This window comes from Momordica charantia (assembly GCF_013281855.1).
Source record: "Momordica charantia cultivar OHB3-1 chromosome 4 unlocalized genomic scaffold, Mcharantia_2.0 BLBB01000004.1, whole genome shotgun sequence".
NCBI lineage: Eukaryota > Viridiplantae > Streptophyta > Magnoliopsida > Cucurbitales > Cucurbitaceae > Momordica > Momordica charantia.
Genome location: NW_028275162.1, coordinates 29,107,455 through 29,124,928, shown reverse-complemented (window position 1 = coordinate 29,124,928; position 17,474 = coordinate 29,107,455). Strand labels below are relative to the sequence as shown.

The 17,474-nt window shown below is 33.0% G+C and overlaps 3 protein-coding genes across 3 annotated transcripts; 1 reads left to right on the top strand and 2 right to left on the bottom strand.

Moving 5' to 3' along the window:
• Positions 1–5,030: 5,030 nt before the first annotated feature.
• LOC111006358 (Major facilitator superfamily protein) lies at positions 5,031–8,237 on the top strand. Its single transcript, XM_022278249.2, has 3 exons — positions 5,031–5,574; positions 6,319–7,250; positions 7,346–8,237. The coding sequence occupies exons 1-3, from the start codon at positions 5,239–5,241 to the stop codon at positions 7,863–7,865; spliced, it is 1,788 nt and encodes a 595-aa protein (XP_022133941.1). The 5' UTR covers positions 5,031–5,238; the 3' UTR covers positions 7,866–8,237.
• Positions 8,238–9,097: 860 nt separating this feature from the next.
• Positions 9,098–11,252, bottom strand: LOC111006442 (Peroxidase superfamily protein). The gene is made up of 3 exons (XM_022278392.2): positions 10,894–11,252; positions 10,272–10,463; positions 9,098–9,905 (listed from the first exon to the last, which is right to left on the bottom strand). The coding sequence occupies exons 1-3, from the start codon at positions 11,167–11,169 to the stop codon at positions 9,333–9,335; spliced, it is 1,041 nt and encodes a 346-aa protein (XP_022134084.1). The 5' UTR covers positions 11,170–11,252; the 3' UTR covers positions 9,098–9,332.
• A 1,783-nt stretch (positions 11,253–13,035) lies between these two features.
• On the bottom strand, positions 13,036–16,040 carry LOC111006126 (peroxidase 55). The gene is made up of 3 exons (XM_022277893.2): positions 15,782–16,040; positions 13,878–14,069; positions 13,036–13,797 (listed from the first exon to the last, which is right to left on the bottom strand). Exons 1-3 carry the CDS (start codon positions 15,992–15,994, stop codon positions 13,243–13,245), a joined length of 960 nt encoding a protein of 319 aa, XP_022133585.1. The 5' UTR covers positions 15,995–16,040; the 3' UTR covers positions 13,036–13,242.
• Between the last annotated feature and the right edge of the window lie 1,434 nt (positions 16,041–17,474).

The window sequence follows — 17,474 nt, the reverse complement described above, 5'->3', positions numbered from 1 at the left end:
ATTTTTCTCTCTAAAATTTCAAATATCTTCAATTTTATTTATAGATTTTCAAGTTGTCTAATTTAGTTTATGAACTTTAAAAATTACATCTTTATATGTGATCATTGCTATTATTTTATCACCTAATAAATTTTTTTAATGGACATACATTAATACAATACTCATATTAATGAACCATGTTATCTATTTGTTAGAAACAAAAATAACAGTGGTTAGTGTTATCGGGAAAAAAAAGGAGAAAAAATAATAGTAATAACTATATATAGTTACTTCTAATGCTTAAATGATTAATATAGTTATTTAAAAGCTGGTGAATCAAAATAAAATAAATTTAAAACTTCGCCAACGAAATCAGATTTATAATTTATTTATTTTATTTATTTATTTATTATTATTATTATTTGACAGAGATTTCTACTTGATTATTAAAACATATAAAACACAAAACTTTCATTTTTGTTCTCCACTAAAATATATATTTTTGGATGGAAAAGAAATGAAGAGTTGATAAGGCAATCTTGCTAACTTGTGGATCACGGTCCGTGTCATCGTCATTATCCACTCAGGACCAATCAAATGCAAATAAAACATGTTTTATTTCAAACAATTGTAGTGTTCTCTTCATCATTTTAATTTAAAAGTTTAAAATTAATGCGATTTTTATTCTATGTAAATTCAGGTTAAATTCAAATCAGTCACAGAATTAGTTCAAACTATTAATAAAAAAATTTTTAAGAACCCGTTTGGTAACAATTCCGTTTCTTGTTTCATTGCAGAACACCCAACATCCATAGATGTAAAAATGACAAAATAAGTTTTTTTATTTATGTTGAAACAAATTGGAAACGAAAACAAGAAAAAATAAATTTATTTTCGTAAAATTGTTTATAAAATTTGAAAAACGTGAAAATATAAATGATCGTCAAATGCTTAAATTTCTTAATAAAATTAGAAACGAGAAACATGAAACGAAAATGTTACCGAAGGAGCTCTTATTTAAAACCATAAAATTTCTCATTACATTGGGCCAAAAAGTATTTTTGTGTGCATCAACTTTGATTAACATTTACACTACACTATAACATGGAAAAAGACCTCTAAAAAGAACAAGTGATATAAAAGCTGAAAAAGGCTAAAAAGTTTCCTACGATTTATAGGGTGGGTGGAATATGATAATTGAGCTGCATTATTGATAATTGTGAATAGTTTATCATGTGATGAAATTAAGCACACTATTTGTTTTATTTGTTGTGCTTATAATTAATGTTTGAGTCCATTTGTGTCTAACTTCTTAATCGTTTGACAAAAATGTCAATTTTTATATGGTAAGATGCTTTCATTTTACCTCGTCCATTCGAAACTATTTAAGTCAATATTTCTTTTGAAAAACGAAGCAACTATTCAAGTCAATAGATGACTTTGAAACTCTATATCATAATAAGTAGGTTTAAATACTATTGATTCTTATCACTGTATTTGTATTTTTAGTTTGGTTCATTTTAATTCATGTACTTTCAATATATTTATTTTAGTTCATTACTGTAAACCTTTGTTTATTTAAATAATTACACTCTCAAGATGTCTGCTTGGATCCTTATACTTTTAAATAACGACCAATTTGGTTTTTATTTGTAAAATTTTAACACAAATTTTATATAAAATGGAAACGTTTTATTTGTATCTATAACTACATTTCAATAAATTTAATAAGTAAAATGTCATGTTAAAATTATAATAAAAAAGGATAAAAATATAAATGAAAGGTCGTAGCATTGCTACTCTCAGCCATCTATTTAGCTCCCAAATCGAAAGAAATACAGACAAATAAAAATTTTCACTTAAATTAAATCACTACGTTTTTAAGTAAAAAGAATCCTATTGGATTTTTGAAAATATTCAACTAAATAATATAGGTCTAATAATTTAAAAATACATGAACCAAGAACTAAAATTGAAGATAAAAAGCCACGAAAATAAGTATAATTATAGAAAAGATTTAAACAATTGCTTGAATAACGCATATGTTTTATTTATTTTTTTAACGAGAAGATTAACAATGTATTTTTTAAAATATTACCTCATTTTATAATTTAATAAAATATATATCGTCTTAATTACTATCTTTTGAACCCACTGACAACCAGGTCCAGTAGTAATAACTCCATTGAAACTTGGTTGATCTTGAGATTTTCATTCACGTAGGAATCCTCCCATTCATGTTACTTTATTCAAATGTCGACAAAGAGAGGAAAAAATGTACTAAAAAAAAAACATCTAGATTCTAAACCTTTTACCTTTTAATTTTTAAATAATGTGTAATGATGGTGGTAATATATAACATATTATAAAATATAAATTATTCATATTTAAGAAAGAATAAAATATTTGCTAGTTGTACTAAAGTATCTTTCACTTTAAATGTTAATTACCAAAATAGCCCCAACAAACATCAATGTACATATTAGGAAATAATACAATATTTGCAACTTGCACCCTTAAAATATCTCTCTACCCCTACCGTTGGTTTTAAATATTTAACGATAAACGATTAAATCAACGATCATAATTTGATTTCTGATATATATATATATATATATATATATATATATATTTTTGGAGTACCTAATTTGATTTCTAATATTATGTTCTCAGATCTCAATGTACCTAATATATTTTTATTGGACACAATAGAAAAATTTGATAAATTGACCCCTACAAAATTTCCAACTGATTTTTTTTCTCTTTTTAATTTTAGTTCAACACATGAGGTGAGGTGGGAGATTAAACTCATCACTTTTGATTGGAGATGTGTGTCAATTATCGTTGAACAATGCTCTCTTTTAACCACGGAAAAAAACTTTTGACCTCTAGCAATCGGTGTAAAAATAATAAATTTTAATTCATTATAAAAGTTAGGTCAATTATTATTTTTGTCTATCTACTTTCAGTTTTGATTCATTTTGGTCTCCGTAATTTTAAAGTATTTATTTTGGTACTTGTACTTTCAACTTTGATTTATTTTAGTATCTATACTTTTAAACGGTTGGTTTTGATGCTTGTACTTTTAAATAAAATTACCATTTTGGTCATTTAATTTTATTTTACATCTCATTTTTTTATCACTAACTTTAACACGATACCACATCAACATATTTATTGAAATTCAACCATAACTTTATATTTTATGTTTCTGTTATGCGTAGAATTTGTAGAAATGATTTAAAATTATAGATATCAAAACTATTTTGAAAGTATAGGAAAAAAAATTAAAAAATATATATAATGATTAAAATAATATTTTAGCCTCAAAATTAAAAGTGAAAGTTTTAAAATCAAACACATATTAGAAATTGAAATAGTAATTTAATTTAACATGCCCCAACAGACGTGGCATTTTAACCTCCTCTTAGTGGTTCATGTTACTATGGCCCACAGCTCTCAAATCCGTCGCTCTCAGTCTCTCTCACATATTTTCCATGTGCTTACAAAATATCATAAATTTTAAATTTAATGTTCCAATTTTTTAAATCAATGTTAATGTCTTAAATGCCCTCAACCCTTTTCTAAAAATAAAAAATTACCAGACCTTATCCGAGAAGTGAAGATGATTTTTTTTTTCCTTTTTCTGAAGTTAAGAAGTGAAGCTTTTAAATTCTTATCCAAAATATTGGAGAAACTTAAAGTCGGACTCAGAAACATAGTGTTTAAGTGTCGTCCCATAATTTAAAATATACAGCTAAGTAAAAGCAGAAAATGCCATTACGAGAAATAAAAATATATTATTGTTATGTTTTTATTTTGGTATTTTAATGCGTGAAGCACGGTCGTGTATCTGATAAATATATCAAACGACTTGATTTTAATTGAATATCATTTAATTATCCAACCAACTTGGTTGTTGGAAAAATATTTTTAGCCAAACGACAAACATAAACTCTTAAACGGATTTCAAAAGTTAAATTCATCTATACTTTTAGGTGTTTAAGAGTTATTAACTTATTAAAAAAAATATATGATGTGCTTTGATATTATTATTTTTTATTTTCTGTATTTTTTTAGTATAACACGTGGGATGAGGATCGAATTCACAACATCATGATTGAAGGTATATGTCAATTACATGCTCACTTTGACACTTTAATATTAATTTAAATTCATTCTTATAAATTTATGAATTTTCATATTTCTTTTAAATTAAATTCTCTAACAAATTTTCTCGGTCCGTATTTAAATTGTTTGTTAAAAAGATAAATTAAAAAAAAGCCTAAAATAAAAATTAATTGAATAACTATTAACCATTAGTTTCAAAAGTTCGGTTGGAACCAAGGGATAATTGTAAAAAGTTAGCATAATTGACCCAACTCTAGCAACTTGGACTAGAATAATATAATTTATACTAAGATGAATATAGTTTTAGTAGTTAATACATCTAACTTTTTTTTTTTTTTTTAGAATATGGAGGTTCAATCTACTCTCCCACCGTTATTGTATTAAAAAATTAATATAATTATTAATACAAAATATTTTAAATTATTTTTTGCCAAATATAAAAAATATTATAGATAGACTTTCAATAAATAAATCATATGGTCAAAGCGAACATAATTAAACAATAATTGATGTATATCTCCGATCATGAGGTTGTGAGTTCGATCTCCATCTCACATATTGTACTAAAAAATGTAAATTACATGATCAATCCAACACTGGTCGGACCAATTATCTACAAAAATATGAAATTAGTTTAGTTTATGGTATAGATAAGGAAAAATGCACTATTCCTTTGCCAAAAAAAGGAAAGAAAAAATAGCATAAAGTTTTGTGTTTTAAATTAGATGTCTATTTCCATATGGAAATGGTCAAACAGTAAGTGTGGTAAGATTATCGAATTGCTTTGTTGTCGTGTTCCAATTTGAATCGCCATGGCCAATTCCTGGTTTCTTGTGTGTAGTGCGAAGGCAATCATGAAAGATATTTTCTTTGAAGATAATAATAAAAGCCCTGTTTGTAATTTTGTCATTGCCACCCCATTTCATTTCCATATATCGACCCCACGTTATCATCCCCATTTCTCACCGCCTGTTCTCTGTCGTGTCCCACCATCTCTGTCCATTGGCCTCGTCTTCCTTTTAGAGGCTAAGGACTTCAATTCCATTCTCTAATTTCCTCTTTTGCAACCAAGGTTTCAAACGGAGCGAAAAACCAGAGGGAGTTTGGAGTTGGATTTCTGGGCATTTGATGGGGCGGTGGAATGAGAAACTGGTGTCCTTTCTGAACAATAGATGGCTGGTTTTTGTGGCTGCGATATGGATACAATCTTGCGCCGGAATTGGGTATCTTTTCGGAAGCATATCGCCGGTGATTAAAACCAATTTGAGCTACAATCAACGGCAGCTTGCGCGCCTCGGTGTCGCCAAGGACCTCGGCGACAGCGTCGGATTTTTGGCCGGAACCTTGTCGGAGATACTGCCCTTTTGGGGTACTCTGCTCGTCGGTGCTATCAATAACTTCGTCGGTTATGGCTGGCTTTGGCTCATCGTCTCTGGTCGAGCTCCAGTTTTGCCTCTCTGGGCGGTAAGTTTTCAATCTTGCCCCTTCTCTTTGAGTTTCAATTCCAAATCCATTCCCATTCCCCATTTCTTTGTGGGTATGGATCTTCGCCTTATGGGATATCCGTTATCAGATCTTGATAGGGTGGATTTGATGGAGGTGTTTAGCTTTCTCGTGAACTAATTTCAAAAGTTGCATAATGGTCAACGAGTTGGGAATCTGTTATTGGTTTCGAAAGCGCATCTGGGGGTGGGGGGATGATTCTGCCTTTACAAATCTAATTGATGTTTGAGAGCTTGAAAACAGTTTGGTATTTGCTTCAGATTTTCTCTGAAAGATCACTTTTAGTTCTGTTGTATGAAAAATGCAGCGGGAAGCAGCTCACCTGTTTGATAATTTGCTTCTCTGTGTTATAGGAGTAATTTTATTGAATTTTCATGGATGGAAAACTGATTCCTGCGAAAGTTCTTTACAATCAGATTTACTGAACATAAGCTATTCATTTGAAAGGTCGGTCCAGAATCAATCCTACCCTGTGCATTAGGATTGAAAAAATTCATTATCTTATGGCCAAGTTAGTCTAGAATTTCAGTTTTAAAGAAAAGCTTGGCTATTATATAAGACTATAAGAAAGGGAATGAGAGGTGAGATGCATTAATGGTTTTAATTGAACGACTCTTACCAATTGAAGTTTGAAGAACAAATTGTTAAGCTATTTCCTAGTTTATCATTTTAGTTTGGTCAAGTGTGAATATTATCATTGTGCAGATGTGCGTTCTTGTATTTGTGGGAACGAACGGGGAGACGTACTTCAATACCGTTTCTCTGGTTTCTTGTGTACAAAACTTCCCGAAAAGCAGGGGTCCTGTGGTCGGGATTCTGAAAGGCTTTGCTGGTTTAAGTGGTGCAATTTTGACTCAGATATATGCAATCATCCATTCTCCTGAATCAGCCAATCTTATATTCATGGTTGCAGTAGGTCCTGCACTGGTGGCTATTGGTATGATGTTTTTTATCAGACCTGTTGCGGGTCATCGACAAGTAAGGCCGTCCGATGCCACAAGCTTTACTTGTGTTTATGGTGTCTGCCTCCTTTTGGCTGCATATTTGATGGGAGTCATGCTTGTTCAGGATATTTTTACCTTGAACCCCACTGTGATAGCCGTTTTTACTGCAATTATGTTTGTCATCCTTCTTACTCCCTTCTTGATTCCCGTGGCATTGACTTTTAGCGTCGAGTCAACATATCCTGAACAAGAGGCTCTCCTACATCCGTCACAAAAACAGGAACCTGCCAGAACTGAACCAGATGGTCATGAAGTGTTATTTAGTGAGGTGGAAGACGAAAAATCCGAGGGCGAGGACTTGCTTCCTGCATCGGAGAGACAAAAACGCATTGCTCAGTTACAAACAAGACTATTGCAAGCAGCTGCAGAAGGAGCAGTAAGGGTCAAGAGAAGAAAGGGTCCACGTAGAGGGGAAGACTTCACCTTAACTCAAGCTTTGATCAAAGCAGATTTTTGGCTTATATTTGTATCCCTTCTCTTTGGTTCTGGAAGCGGATTGACCGTGATCGATAACCTTGGTCAGATGAGCCAGTCTTTAGGCTATGATAACACGCATATTTTTGTATCCCTGATCAGCATATGGAACTTTCTCGGCCGTGTTGGTGGCGGATACTTCTCTGAGATTGTTGTAAGGTACAAAAATGATTTTAGTTGTCTCAAGGCCAGTGAGTAGAACTTTATACTTGTTAGAATATTGCACTATATCTTACTATCATTTTCTTTAACAGAGATTATGCTTATCCAAGACCCATTGCAATGGCGGTCGCCCAATTCCTTATGGTATTTGGACATATCTTCATTGGTATGGGATGGCCCGGGGCAATGTACGTCGGTACTCTCTTAACAGGGCTCGGGTATGGGGCTCACTGGGCGATCGTTCCCGCTACTGCCTCTGAATTGTTTGGCTTGAAAAAGTTTGGGGCTTTATACAACTTCCTCACTCTCTCAAATCCCATGGGATCTCTGATATTTTCTGGCGTAATTGCAAGCAGTATATATGATAGTGAAGCAGAGAAGCAAGCTCATAGTCATCACCCTCAGATGCATAGCATCCCATCGGTTTGGTTCGGCAGACTTTACAGCGAGGGAGCGCTCAAGTGCGAGGGTTCCATATGCTTCTTTCTGACTTCTATGATCATGGCTGCATTCTGTGCTGTTGCAGCCATGTTAAGTTTGATTTTGGTGTATCGGACAAAGGTTGTTTACTACAACCTGTACGGAAAATCTCGTGCATCAATGCTTTCGTAATCGGTTTTGTCAGTCGAGAGTTGTCGTTACCCTTTCGTGTTCTTTGTTTTGAGATGGAGTGGAATTTTTGCTGCAAGAACGACACAAGAAGCCTGTTCAGAGATGCAAGAAGCTGAAAGAAATAGATTTCCATTCGCCCTTTTGGTATAAAAATGCCTTTTTCCTGTGTGTTGCAGACTACAGTTGGGTCGTGGGCGGAAGAACAACAGCTACTTTCATGTGCCATCTTCCTTCCCTTTCTCCCCTGAAAAAAAAAGAATATATATTTATATATATATATGAAAATTAATTGTTGTGGAACATATTGTATTTAGGATTCACCATTATTGATCAGTGAAAACAAAGAATATGGTATTGATTTATTTTTGTCCATTTTGTTGTCATAAACAGGATGTATTATTAAAGCGACTTGTTGGATTCTTGTGGTTCATGATGTGGCTACAATCATTTTTTAGTTGTAAGTTGTAATATATTTTATTGTTATTTCTTGTAAATGATTTGAATAGGAGAAAATGAGAAATGGTCGGTCAATCATATAATTTCTCCTTTCATTAACAAACATCACATCAAGATGTTTGTTGGGAAAATCTTTACTCCAAAGTGTCCAAAACACGAGATTGGAGACATTTCATTAAACTATTAATAGAGAGGTAATAATTTTTTTTTTTTTTTTTTTTCTTTCTTTCTACATCTCCCAACTCATTGAGTTGTAAGGAAGCCTCTTTGTCTTTCTTTTTCTAACATACTTTTGAACCTATCCCAATTCCCTAAAATCAAGGATGGAGATTGAAATTTCTTAAAGATCGAGAACGAAGAAGACATTTCTAACCTCGACATGCCCCTGTATACTATTCCTATTGAGTTGTTAGAGTACAACCTTTGATTCATTGCCTTCCGATATTTTATTTTATTTTATTTTTTAGTACAACTCAAAATATCCCTTCTAAGAACAATGTCCAAAGCACGTTGCTATCCATGTTTAAATATTCATCACTTTGGCTGGCTCCACCTATAATTATTTCCTTCAAAATGAAAATGTTGAGATATTATTCTTAAAAAAGGAAAAATAAAGTTTTTTTTTTTACATTAGTTTCGAGAAAAAAATTCATTCTCTTACCAAATTCTATAAACGGGAAACTTAATTTTTTATTGACGGTTGCATGATTATACAAAATTATGGACAATAGAACAGTGTAGCTGACGATTCTTAACCATTAAAGTTACGTAAGAAATAGAACTAAAAATTATACCAACAAATATTATTATTTGGACAGACAAATTTGAAGCTTACAACTCACCATTATTTGGGAAATGCATAAATTAGGAACAAAGGGCAGAACTTTGTTTCATTTTTTTTTCCGAGGTAATTATATATATCTTACACAACGATGGAGATTGGAGCAGCAGAATATAATATGCAAAGTGCTGCAAATCCAAATCCGGTAACAATCTCCATTAATTAATTAATTAATTAAAGGCGCTGCAATCGATTCGAATTTCGCCAGCCTGGCCCGTCTTGACCCCGACCCGACCCATCTTGGTCATCGCCGTGACGAACGCCGCATTAAACTCCGCCCCGTTGTTGGCAAAGCCGGTGACGGTGGTCTGAGATTCGGATTCCGTGAACAGAATCTGGTCGGAGGTGAAGAGGCCCTTGCCAGCGGCCAGATTCTGGTAGTACACGTTGTCGAAGATTCGTGGGGTCTGAGGATCCATGTTTATGGCAATGCTGGGGTCCGCGTTCTGGGGACAAGCCTGCATCAGCTCCTGGGCGTAAGTCGGGTCCAGCGACGGGTCCACCGGCGACGACGGCGAGAACGAGTACAGCCGGTTCGCGAAACGGTTGCAGTGGGAGAACCCCACCGTGTGGGCCCCCGACAGCGCTATCATGTCCACCTGGCTCAGGTTGTGTCCGGCGAACATGGTCGTCAGTTGGTCCAGATCGAACGACGGCTCCGGCAGGTTTCCGGCCACTCGTGAGGCTTCCGAAACCAGCCCATCTCGACGGCCCAGTTCAACGCTGTAATCTGGGCCTCCGGCCTTATATGACAAATAGAAGCTTTGTTAATTACAAAACAGCCCCCAACAAAAAATTGGAAAAAAATATTGTTAATTGAAAAAGTAAATATTTCGCTTTAGCTGACCACGATTTTTATTTTTTTAATATTAATGAGTTATCAATTTTTCAAGGGTGGTAGGACAAAATTTAGTACTCACCTGTTAGAAGCGAAGTAATTTCCATTAAAAAATATTTGACTCGACGAATTTTATTCTCAACGCCATTAAAAGTTTGCAATTAAGAGAAAAAAAAAAGCAAAAACAATAACTTTTTAAGAATAGTGAATGGTTAAATTTTTTAATAATGGCGAGGACAAGTAAGTATTTTTTTTTTAATTGGGAAGTTACCAACACGACGACGTCTCTAGTTGCAAGAGCTAGAATGTCAGCGCAAGAGACGATGCCAGGGCAAGAGGCTTCAACAGCTTCTTTAGCTTTAACAACGGTGTCAAAACCATCTCCTGCCAATGAAAGATTGTCTTGAGCATCCTTCTCTGCATCCCCATTTGGGGATGCTATCAACACCGAAGCATCACATCCCTGAATCAAATTGAAATGACTCAAACAACATTGAAAAATCTACTAAATATTCAAATTTCAACATCACTTGTCTTTTCAAGATCATTGAATTGGTGGTTCGAAGAATTGTCTTCCAAAGTATATACGGTTGTAATATGTAAGAAGTTGGTTCTCAAGTACCTCCAAAGTCAAATGGTTTAGGTACTAAATAAGAGTTGCTTAGTTCCTATATTACCAGCTTCCTTCCTTTATATCTTTAGAATAATAGAACATAGTCTATATTTTAGATTAAAATACGTATAATTTCACTATTAAAAAATTCCAATACCTTGAATCAATATATTATTATAACGTGTTCTTCATGTCGATATGAGATTATGTTCGCAGCTCATAAAGAATCATATTTCGAGTGCGAAAAGCAAGAGAGAGAAGTAATATAATAGAATATTACCTCGACAAAGCAATCATGGAAGAAGAGTCGCAAAGTTGCAGGAATGGTGACAAAAGTTTGAGAAAACTTGGTTTGAACAGCTTGTTTGACGATTTGCTCCACATTTGGGCAAGTCGAGGAGTAGAAGTTCTCTGCCAATTGTGCCTCCGCCGCCGCCAGAACCGCAGCCAAAACCAAAACCCTCCACAAAAATCCCATCTTTAATTCCTCTCTCTCTCTACAAAACGAACGTAATATTTCTGAGATATCTCCTCGTGCCTCTTCTATGCCACGCATCAATGGCTATATATATTTATATAAAGTATGTGGGAGATCAACAAAATGGAAATTAGAGGGATGGCTTCTGTGTAATTGGTCAAAGTTTTATAATTTCAACATTTTTCGAGAGAGAGAGAGTGTAAATATATGACGTTTGTGTTGCTGGGGTCATATAAGGATTAGTATTACTTTAATCAAATAATTGGGCTGACTTAGCTTTGTTTAAATGTTGAAGAAATACTATAATAATCTTTCCTTTATCATAATTAGTATTGTGACGGTTAATCGTTACGTTTTAAAGAAAATGCTATACTTGTACTTGCATTCTTTTAAAAGAAAAATATCATCTAAATTTATTGTTATTAGAAGAGCACATATTTGACAACGTTGAGTTTGATTTCCTCGACTTAGAACTCAGTATTTTGGTAGCACTACTGCCTCAACCTTGAAAGAGCGTGTTCGTCTATGAATTGCAACTTTTTGTGTAGTTGCATTACTTTTTTTTCTTTTTTCGGAAGTAAATCATCATACTTAAGATCCAACGAATTTAACTCTGAGTTTAAGTGACATTGTATATTGACCACAATTTACTGATTAAAGTATCTTAGTCATTCTCTAAAAGTTGGAAGTTCCAATCTTCATACCACATTTGTTGAACTCAAAACAAAAAATATTACGGTCAGTCGTTTCGTTTCCTCGATAAATTTATTATTCCACGTTGTGATTTTTAGGGGGAAAAAAAAACAAAGAAAAAGAAAAAGGAAAGTTGGTAATTTTATATTATAGTAGAATCATTCATACATATAATTAGAAATGAACGAGTAGTTGGTTTGTTTTTTCAGAAAGAAAGTTTCCTTGCAAGGCTGCATGAAAATGACATTAATTATATTATAACATTCAAAGTTTGTGCATGAAACCCACATTTTTCACAGTTTAAAGTCAAAGTTGGAAGTGGTAAGGAAATAGAAAGTTAAATCATATTACAATTTACAAACACCAACTTGGGACCAGAAAAATTCAACAACTACAAAAAATTCATAACCCTTTATTATTAAGAAATCAATACCCACCCCCATTGCTAACTCCCATCCTAAGACTTCTCTAAAAAATTATAATATGTTGGCCTTTTCAAAATTATATATTATCATCTTCCATAAAGTTGAGTATTATCCGAGGGAGCAATATTGATGCTAGAATAACAAAATGAAAATTAAAATAAGATGGAATTAGAAATATATAAGCGAATGGACCAAGTTTCGCGTTTTGTTGGCTTTGATTAAATTTAAGGCTTGATTAACACTTGAAATAGACTTGCTTAAAATTTTTGGTATTCAAATTTCAATTTGAGAGCAATTTTAAGTTATCCACGCAACTTTATTTGAAATCAATAAGTCATGTAACTACTCCACGATATCTTTAAATGAATGTTGTTTTTATTATAAGTCAGATGATGCAAGTTTCCATTATTTTATCTCTGGCTTCTAATTAATAATCCTGTGTGGCTTTTGGCCCTTTATAAAATTTTGATATATCTTGTATATCCCTACAAGTCAATTAAAATTTGTCATAATAGTAAATTTCAGGTTATATTCTAGATAGTATGACTTGAAATATATTTATAAATTTGTCCATATATATGGACATATGTTAAAGCTACATTTTGAAGGTTCTGAATGACCAAAATAAAAATAAATTAAAATTTTGAGAGATAAAAATAGAATTTTGGTACCAAATTTGTAGGATGGTGTCTATTTGAACTTTTATATTTTAAAGAAATTTTAAGTAGCCTCTAACTTTAAATTTTATGTTTAATACATCTCATCATTAAATATATATGCTAAAATCAAGCTTGTAATTTAACATGGGAGGCTACCAACAACAATCAAACACAAATTAATCACAATTTTATTACACATTTCTTTTATACAATTAAGAAACAAGTGAATTTACACATTATTGGGCTACAACTACAACCAAATACGAAGCCACGCACGCTGAGACGGCGTCGTATTGGGTGACTTTTATTTTATTGAGTGATTTGGAAGCCATTGATAGGCCCACATGGAGCTCCTTCAATCTGCGTCTTCTTCATCAATTAAAGGCACTGCAATCTCTCCTAATCTCTCCGGCCGCCCCCGTCTTAACCCCGACTCTCCCCAGCTTCCTCATCGCCGCCACAAACGCCGCATTAAACTGCCCTGGATTGTTCGCAAATCCCATCACCGTCGCCTTCGACGGCGAGCTCGTGAACAGAACCTCGTCCGACGTGAACAGCCCTTTGCCGTCCACCAGATTCCGGTAATACGCGTTGTCGAAGGTGTTCGGGGTGGTCGGATCGAGGCTGACGACCACGCTGGGGTCCACATTCCGGGGGCAGGCTTGCTTCAGCTGCGCCGCGTACGCCGGATTCAGCGACGGATCCGACGAGAAGAGGCGATCGGCGAAGCGGTTGCAGTGAGAGGCGCCGATGGTGTGGGCGCCGGAGAGAGCGATCATGTCGGTCTGGGAGAGGCCGTTTTTGGCGAAGATGGATGTCAGTCTGTTGAGATCGAAATTGGGGGATGGTAAATTGCCGTCGACGCTCGAGGCTTTGGAGATTCGGCCGTCGCGGCGCCCTAATTCGACGCTAAAACTGGGGCCTCCGGCCTGCGGAGATGGAAAATTGATGAGCAATTGATCTTGATTGATTAATTTAGGTTTTGAATCGGATTAAGTTGAGCACATACGAGGACGACGGCGTCTCTGGCGGCGAGAGCCAATATGTCGGCGCAGGAGACACGGCCGGGGCAGGCGGCTTCGACGGCCTGCTTGGCCTTGACGACGGTGTCGAATCCATCTCCGGCGAGGGAGAGGTTATCCTGAGCGTCCTTCTCTGCGTCTCCGGTGGGCGATGAAATCATCACTGAAGCATCGCATCCCTGACACCAAACCGCGAATAACACCTCGTAACGATTTTTTTTTTAATTTTTAAATATTAATTTTATAATTGGATAAAGGGAATTTTATTTATTTATTTTTTGACAGAGGATAAAGGGAAATTATGCCCTTTCTCCCTAAACTTGTAGCTTATGTGGTGTTTATTTAATCCAGGTAATTTAAGAATTTATAACTAACTCGTTTTTCTTTCTTGATTTTAATAGTTGCAAGGGTGTGTTTATCAAAATAAAAAATAAAAAATAAAAAATAATTGCAAGGGTACGTATACGGTGATATATTTTTGGCGTGATAATAACTATCTTCTAGGATTTATTTAATATTTACATGACACGCTAATTGTATTATATTATTTAAGGATGTGTGGCGGGTTTACTTTAGCAAATTAGGACCTTGATTAATGTAAGTTAGTGATAAGTGACTTTATACTTAAAAAGAAATGATATGCCACCTATTAAACTTAAGATTTTAAAGATTGTTAAGAATAATTTTTTATTTATCCACATTAAATAAACATGATTAAGTTTTAGAAGACTTACAGATATTTTTTTTTTTTTAGTATGAGCGCTAAATTGAAGAATCTGGAAAAGTTTATGGGAAATTTATAGTTTATTTTATTTTCGGACACATAAAATTTTCAGAAAAAAAAAAGTAAAATTTTAAAACTACTTTCTTCTCCATTGGCCAAAGCTAACATAACCTTATCAAATGAAACTTTAATTTAATTACCAACTTTAATACGACTCAAATGGTTAAGTTATATATTCTTTATCAATTACCAGTTGAATTTAAAAAAATTAAAATTTTATTAAGATGATTGACTTTAACTGTATGCTAATTTTTTTTATCTATTTTTTTATGATGAAGACTACATGATTTGGTTAAAATTAAGGTCGATTACTTCCTTTTGATTATTGTATATAGGAAAATTAGTCTCGAATATAAAAAACAATCTGAAAGTAAAAATAGTATTAGTGTAAAATATGTCACGACTGCTCAATTAAGAGCTTCGAATCCCGAATTAGAAAAAGGGTAAAATACACCTTAGTCCATATAACTTTTAACTTAACTAGGACCAAAAAACCAAATACTTGCTGAAAAGAAAAAAAATAAAAAGAAGAGAAAAGAGAGAGGATGCTGCATAAAAAAAAAAAAAAGATATAAAATTAATATTTTTTACCGCCCATGATTTAAAAATTCTGAGCCATTCCAATCACCTGTTAATTTGTCCATACATTTTTTAAAAAATAATTTTAAAACTTGGCATAAAAAATAATTTAATTCCTCAATTAGTTTTTTCTAACCAATTATTTAACAAGCACATGACATATGTGCATCTTTTTTTTAATGGAACATACGTGCATTTTTTGATTAATAAATATTCACTTCAATAATGATTTAAAGCCATATATAGCAGCAAGCAGATTAGACATAAAATTTTCCAAAAGAAAAACCAACCATTAACAATGAGTAAAATAATTTATTTCCTTTTATGCAAAATTTAGAAATGAAAATTATTTAAAAAACGTGTTAACACCTTCAAACTTTTAAAAATATCTAAAATTTTCCATTCTATATTTAGTTAATAGGTTAGAATTGAATGTCAAATTAGTCCATGAACTTTAAAAGTACTTAAACATACAAGAAGCTATATATCATAAATAAATAAAAAAAATTGAGTAATTTTAACAGATACCTCGACAAAACAGTCGTGAAAGAAGAGACGGAGAGTGGCAGGAAGAGTAATAATGGTTTGGGAAAGCTTGTTCTGAACTGCCTGTCGCACAATTTGTTCCAAGTTTGGGCAGCTGGATCCATAGAAATTCTCCACCAGCTGCCCCTCTCCTCCCTTCACTGCAAAAATCACCATTAAAATCAAAGCACAAACACAATTACGCAAAGCTCCCATATTTTAGCCTTATTATTATTATTATTATTATTTCTGGTCACCGCCGTGGCCTTGTTTTTCTTTTTATAGCCACCATTAATTCATCAGTTCAGCCTTAATGTTAATCATAATTTCTGATCACGCACCTTTCAGTTTCAGCTTACGTATGGTGGCTAATATATAATGATTTTCTTTCTGTAGTTGCTAATCTAATTCAGTCAACGTCGTCCCACAATATCCACGTCATTTTTTTACGCATTTTCTTTTATTTATATATTAATTAATTCCGCTGCCGCCACTATAGCCCTCTTCTTTCGGCTAATAATATCTGTATTACATGCCTTGGTGTATAAATTATCCTCCTACCTAATTAGACAACATTTTTTTTTAATATTTGTTAGTATCCGGATTTGCTTAGGTGCATTTCGACTAATCTCACGAGACAATGACTCTATAACTCTATAATATTTGATGTTGGAAAATAAATAGAAATTACTAATTCTTAATTACCCTAATCCCTTTGGACCAATGAACCACCCATTATAGTTTATTCGACACCATTTTAAAAAGCTGGGTTGCATTTGATAGCGGTTTCGTTTACTATTTTTATATAACCAATTCAATTTTCTGTTTTTTATTTTCCAAAATTCATTTGAATTTCTATGTAAATTTTAAAAAAAAAAAAATCAAAAGCAAATGTCTGTTTTCAAAATCTGATTTTTTCTTTTAATATTCAAAATTTTTTTTCTTTCTCCTATCTTTCTCTAAAAAAATTCTTTCTCACCCTAAATTTTCCCTAAATGTCTAAAAATAATTAAAATTAATTATAAAATAGATAATTTTTTTCGAGAACATCTCTCAGACCGAAAAAGTAATGGAGACGGAGACTGAAAATTTTCACGAGCACGAGAATGAGGGAGAACATCTCCACTCCCACCCACACTAGTGTTATCTCTACTATGTGTAGAATTTTCTCCGTCGAATATGTATTTTCAATTTTTTAACTTTTTAAAAATAGAAAAATACCAAACATGTTTGATTTTATGTTTTTTAAAAATAAAAAACAAAAAATAGTTATATCAAACATATATGATTTTTGTTTTTTAAAAATAGAAAACAGCTAAAAATCAAAAACCACAAACTAAGAATAGAAATGGTTAGCAAGTACGCCCTTAATAATCATCCATTTAGATTTCTTTTCAATATTAGGTCGATTTTTTTACAATACAACACCCACGGTTTGTATTAATGTCGAATTTATAGACAGAAAAGTATTGATGAAAATGTCAATGTGCAATGAAAATTTAATATCGTGCATGCAAACCCACACTATAATATAATCATCATTGTTAGAAAAACTAATCTTGTCACACGGCAGCTGGCACTTTGGTGAAAGTCATGAAAATACTTTTCAATCACTTTCATTTATATTTAGCACTACATTACAAATTTTATTTATCATCCTAATTTCAAAATTATTGTGTTTATCTATCTTTCAGTT

Coding starts and splice junctions, on each gene's coding strand:
- LOC111006358 (XM_022278249.2), top strand. CDS start 5,239: ATGGGGCGGTGGAATGAGAAACTGGTGTCCTTTCTGAACAATAGATGG. Junction 5,575..6,318: donor CAGTTTTGCCTCTCTGGGCG/GTAAGTTTTCAA, acceptor ATCATTGTGCAG/ATGTGCGTTCTTGTATTTGT. Junction 7,251..7,345: donor TTCTCTGAGATTGTTGTAAG/GTACAAAAATGA, acceptor TTTCTTTAACAG/AGATTATGCTTATCCAAGAC.
- LOC111006126 (XM_022277893.2), bottom strand. CDS start 15,994: ATGGGAGCTTTGCGTAATTGTGTTTGTGCTTTGATTTTAATGGTGATT. Junction 14,070..15,781: donor TTCACGACTGTTTTGTCGAG/GTATCTGTTAAA, acceptor GTTTGGTGTCAG/GGATGCGATGCTTCAGTGAT. Junction 13,798..13,877: donor CCAGAGACGCCGTCGTCCTC/GTATGTGCTCAA, acceptor CCATCTCCGCAG/GCCGGAGGCCCCAGTTTTAG.
- LOC111006442 (XM_022278392.2), bottom strand. CDS start 11,169: ATGCGTGGCATAGAAGAGGCACGAGGAGATATCTCAGAAATATTACGT. Junction 10,464..10,893: donor TCCATGATTGCTTTGTCGAG/GTAATATTCTAT, acceptor AATTTGATTCAG/GGATGTGATGCTTCGGTGTT. Junction 9,906..10,271: donor CTAGAGACGTCGTCGTGTTG/GTAACTTCCCAA, acceptor TTGTCATATAAG/GCCGGAGGCCCAGATTACAG.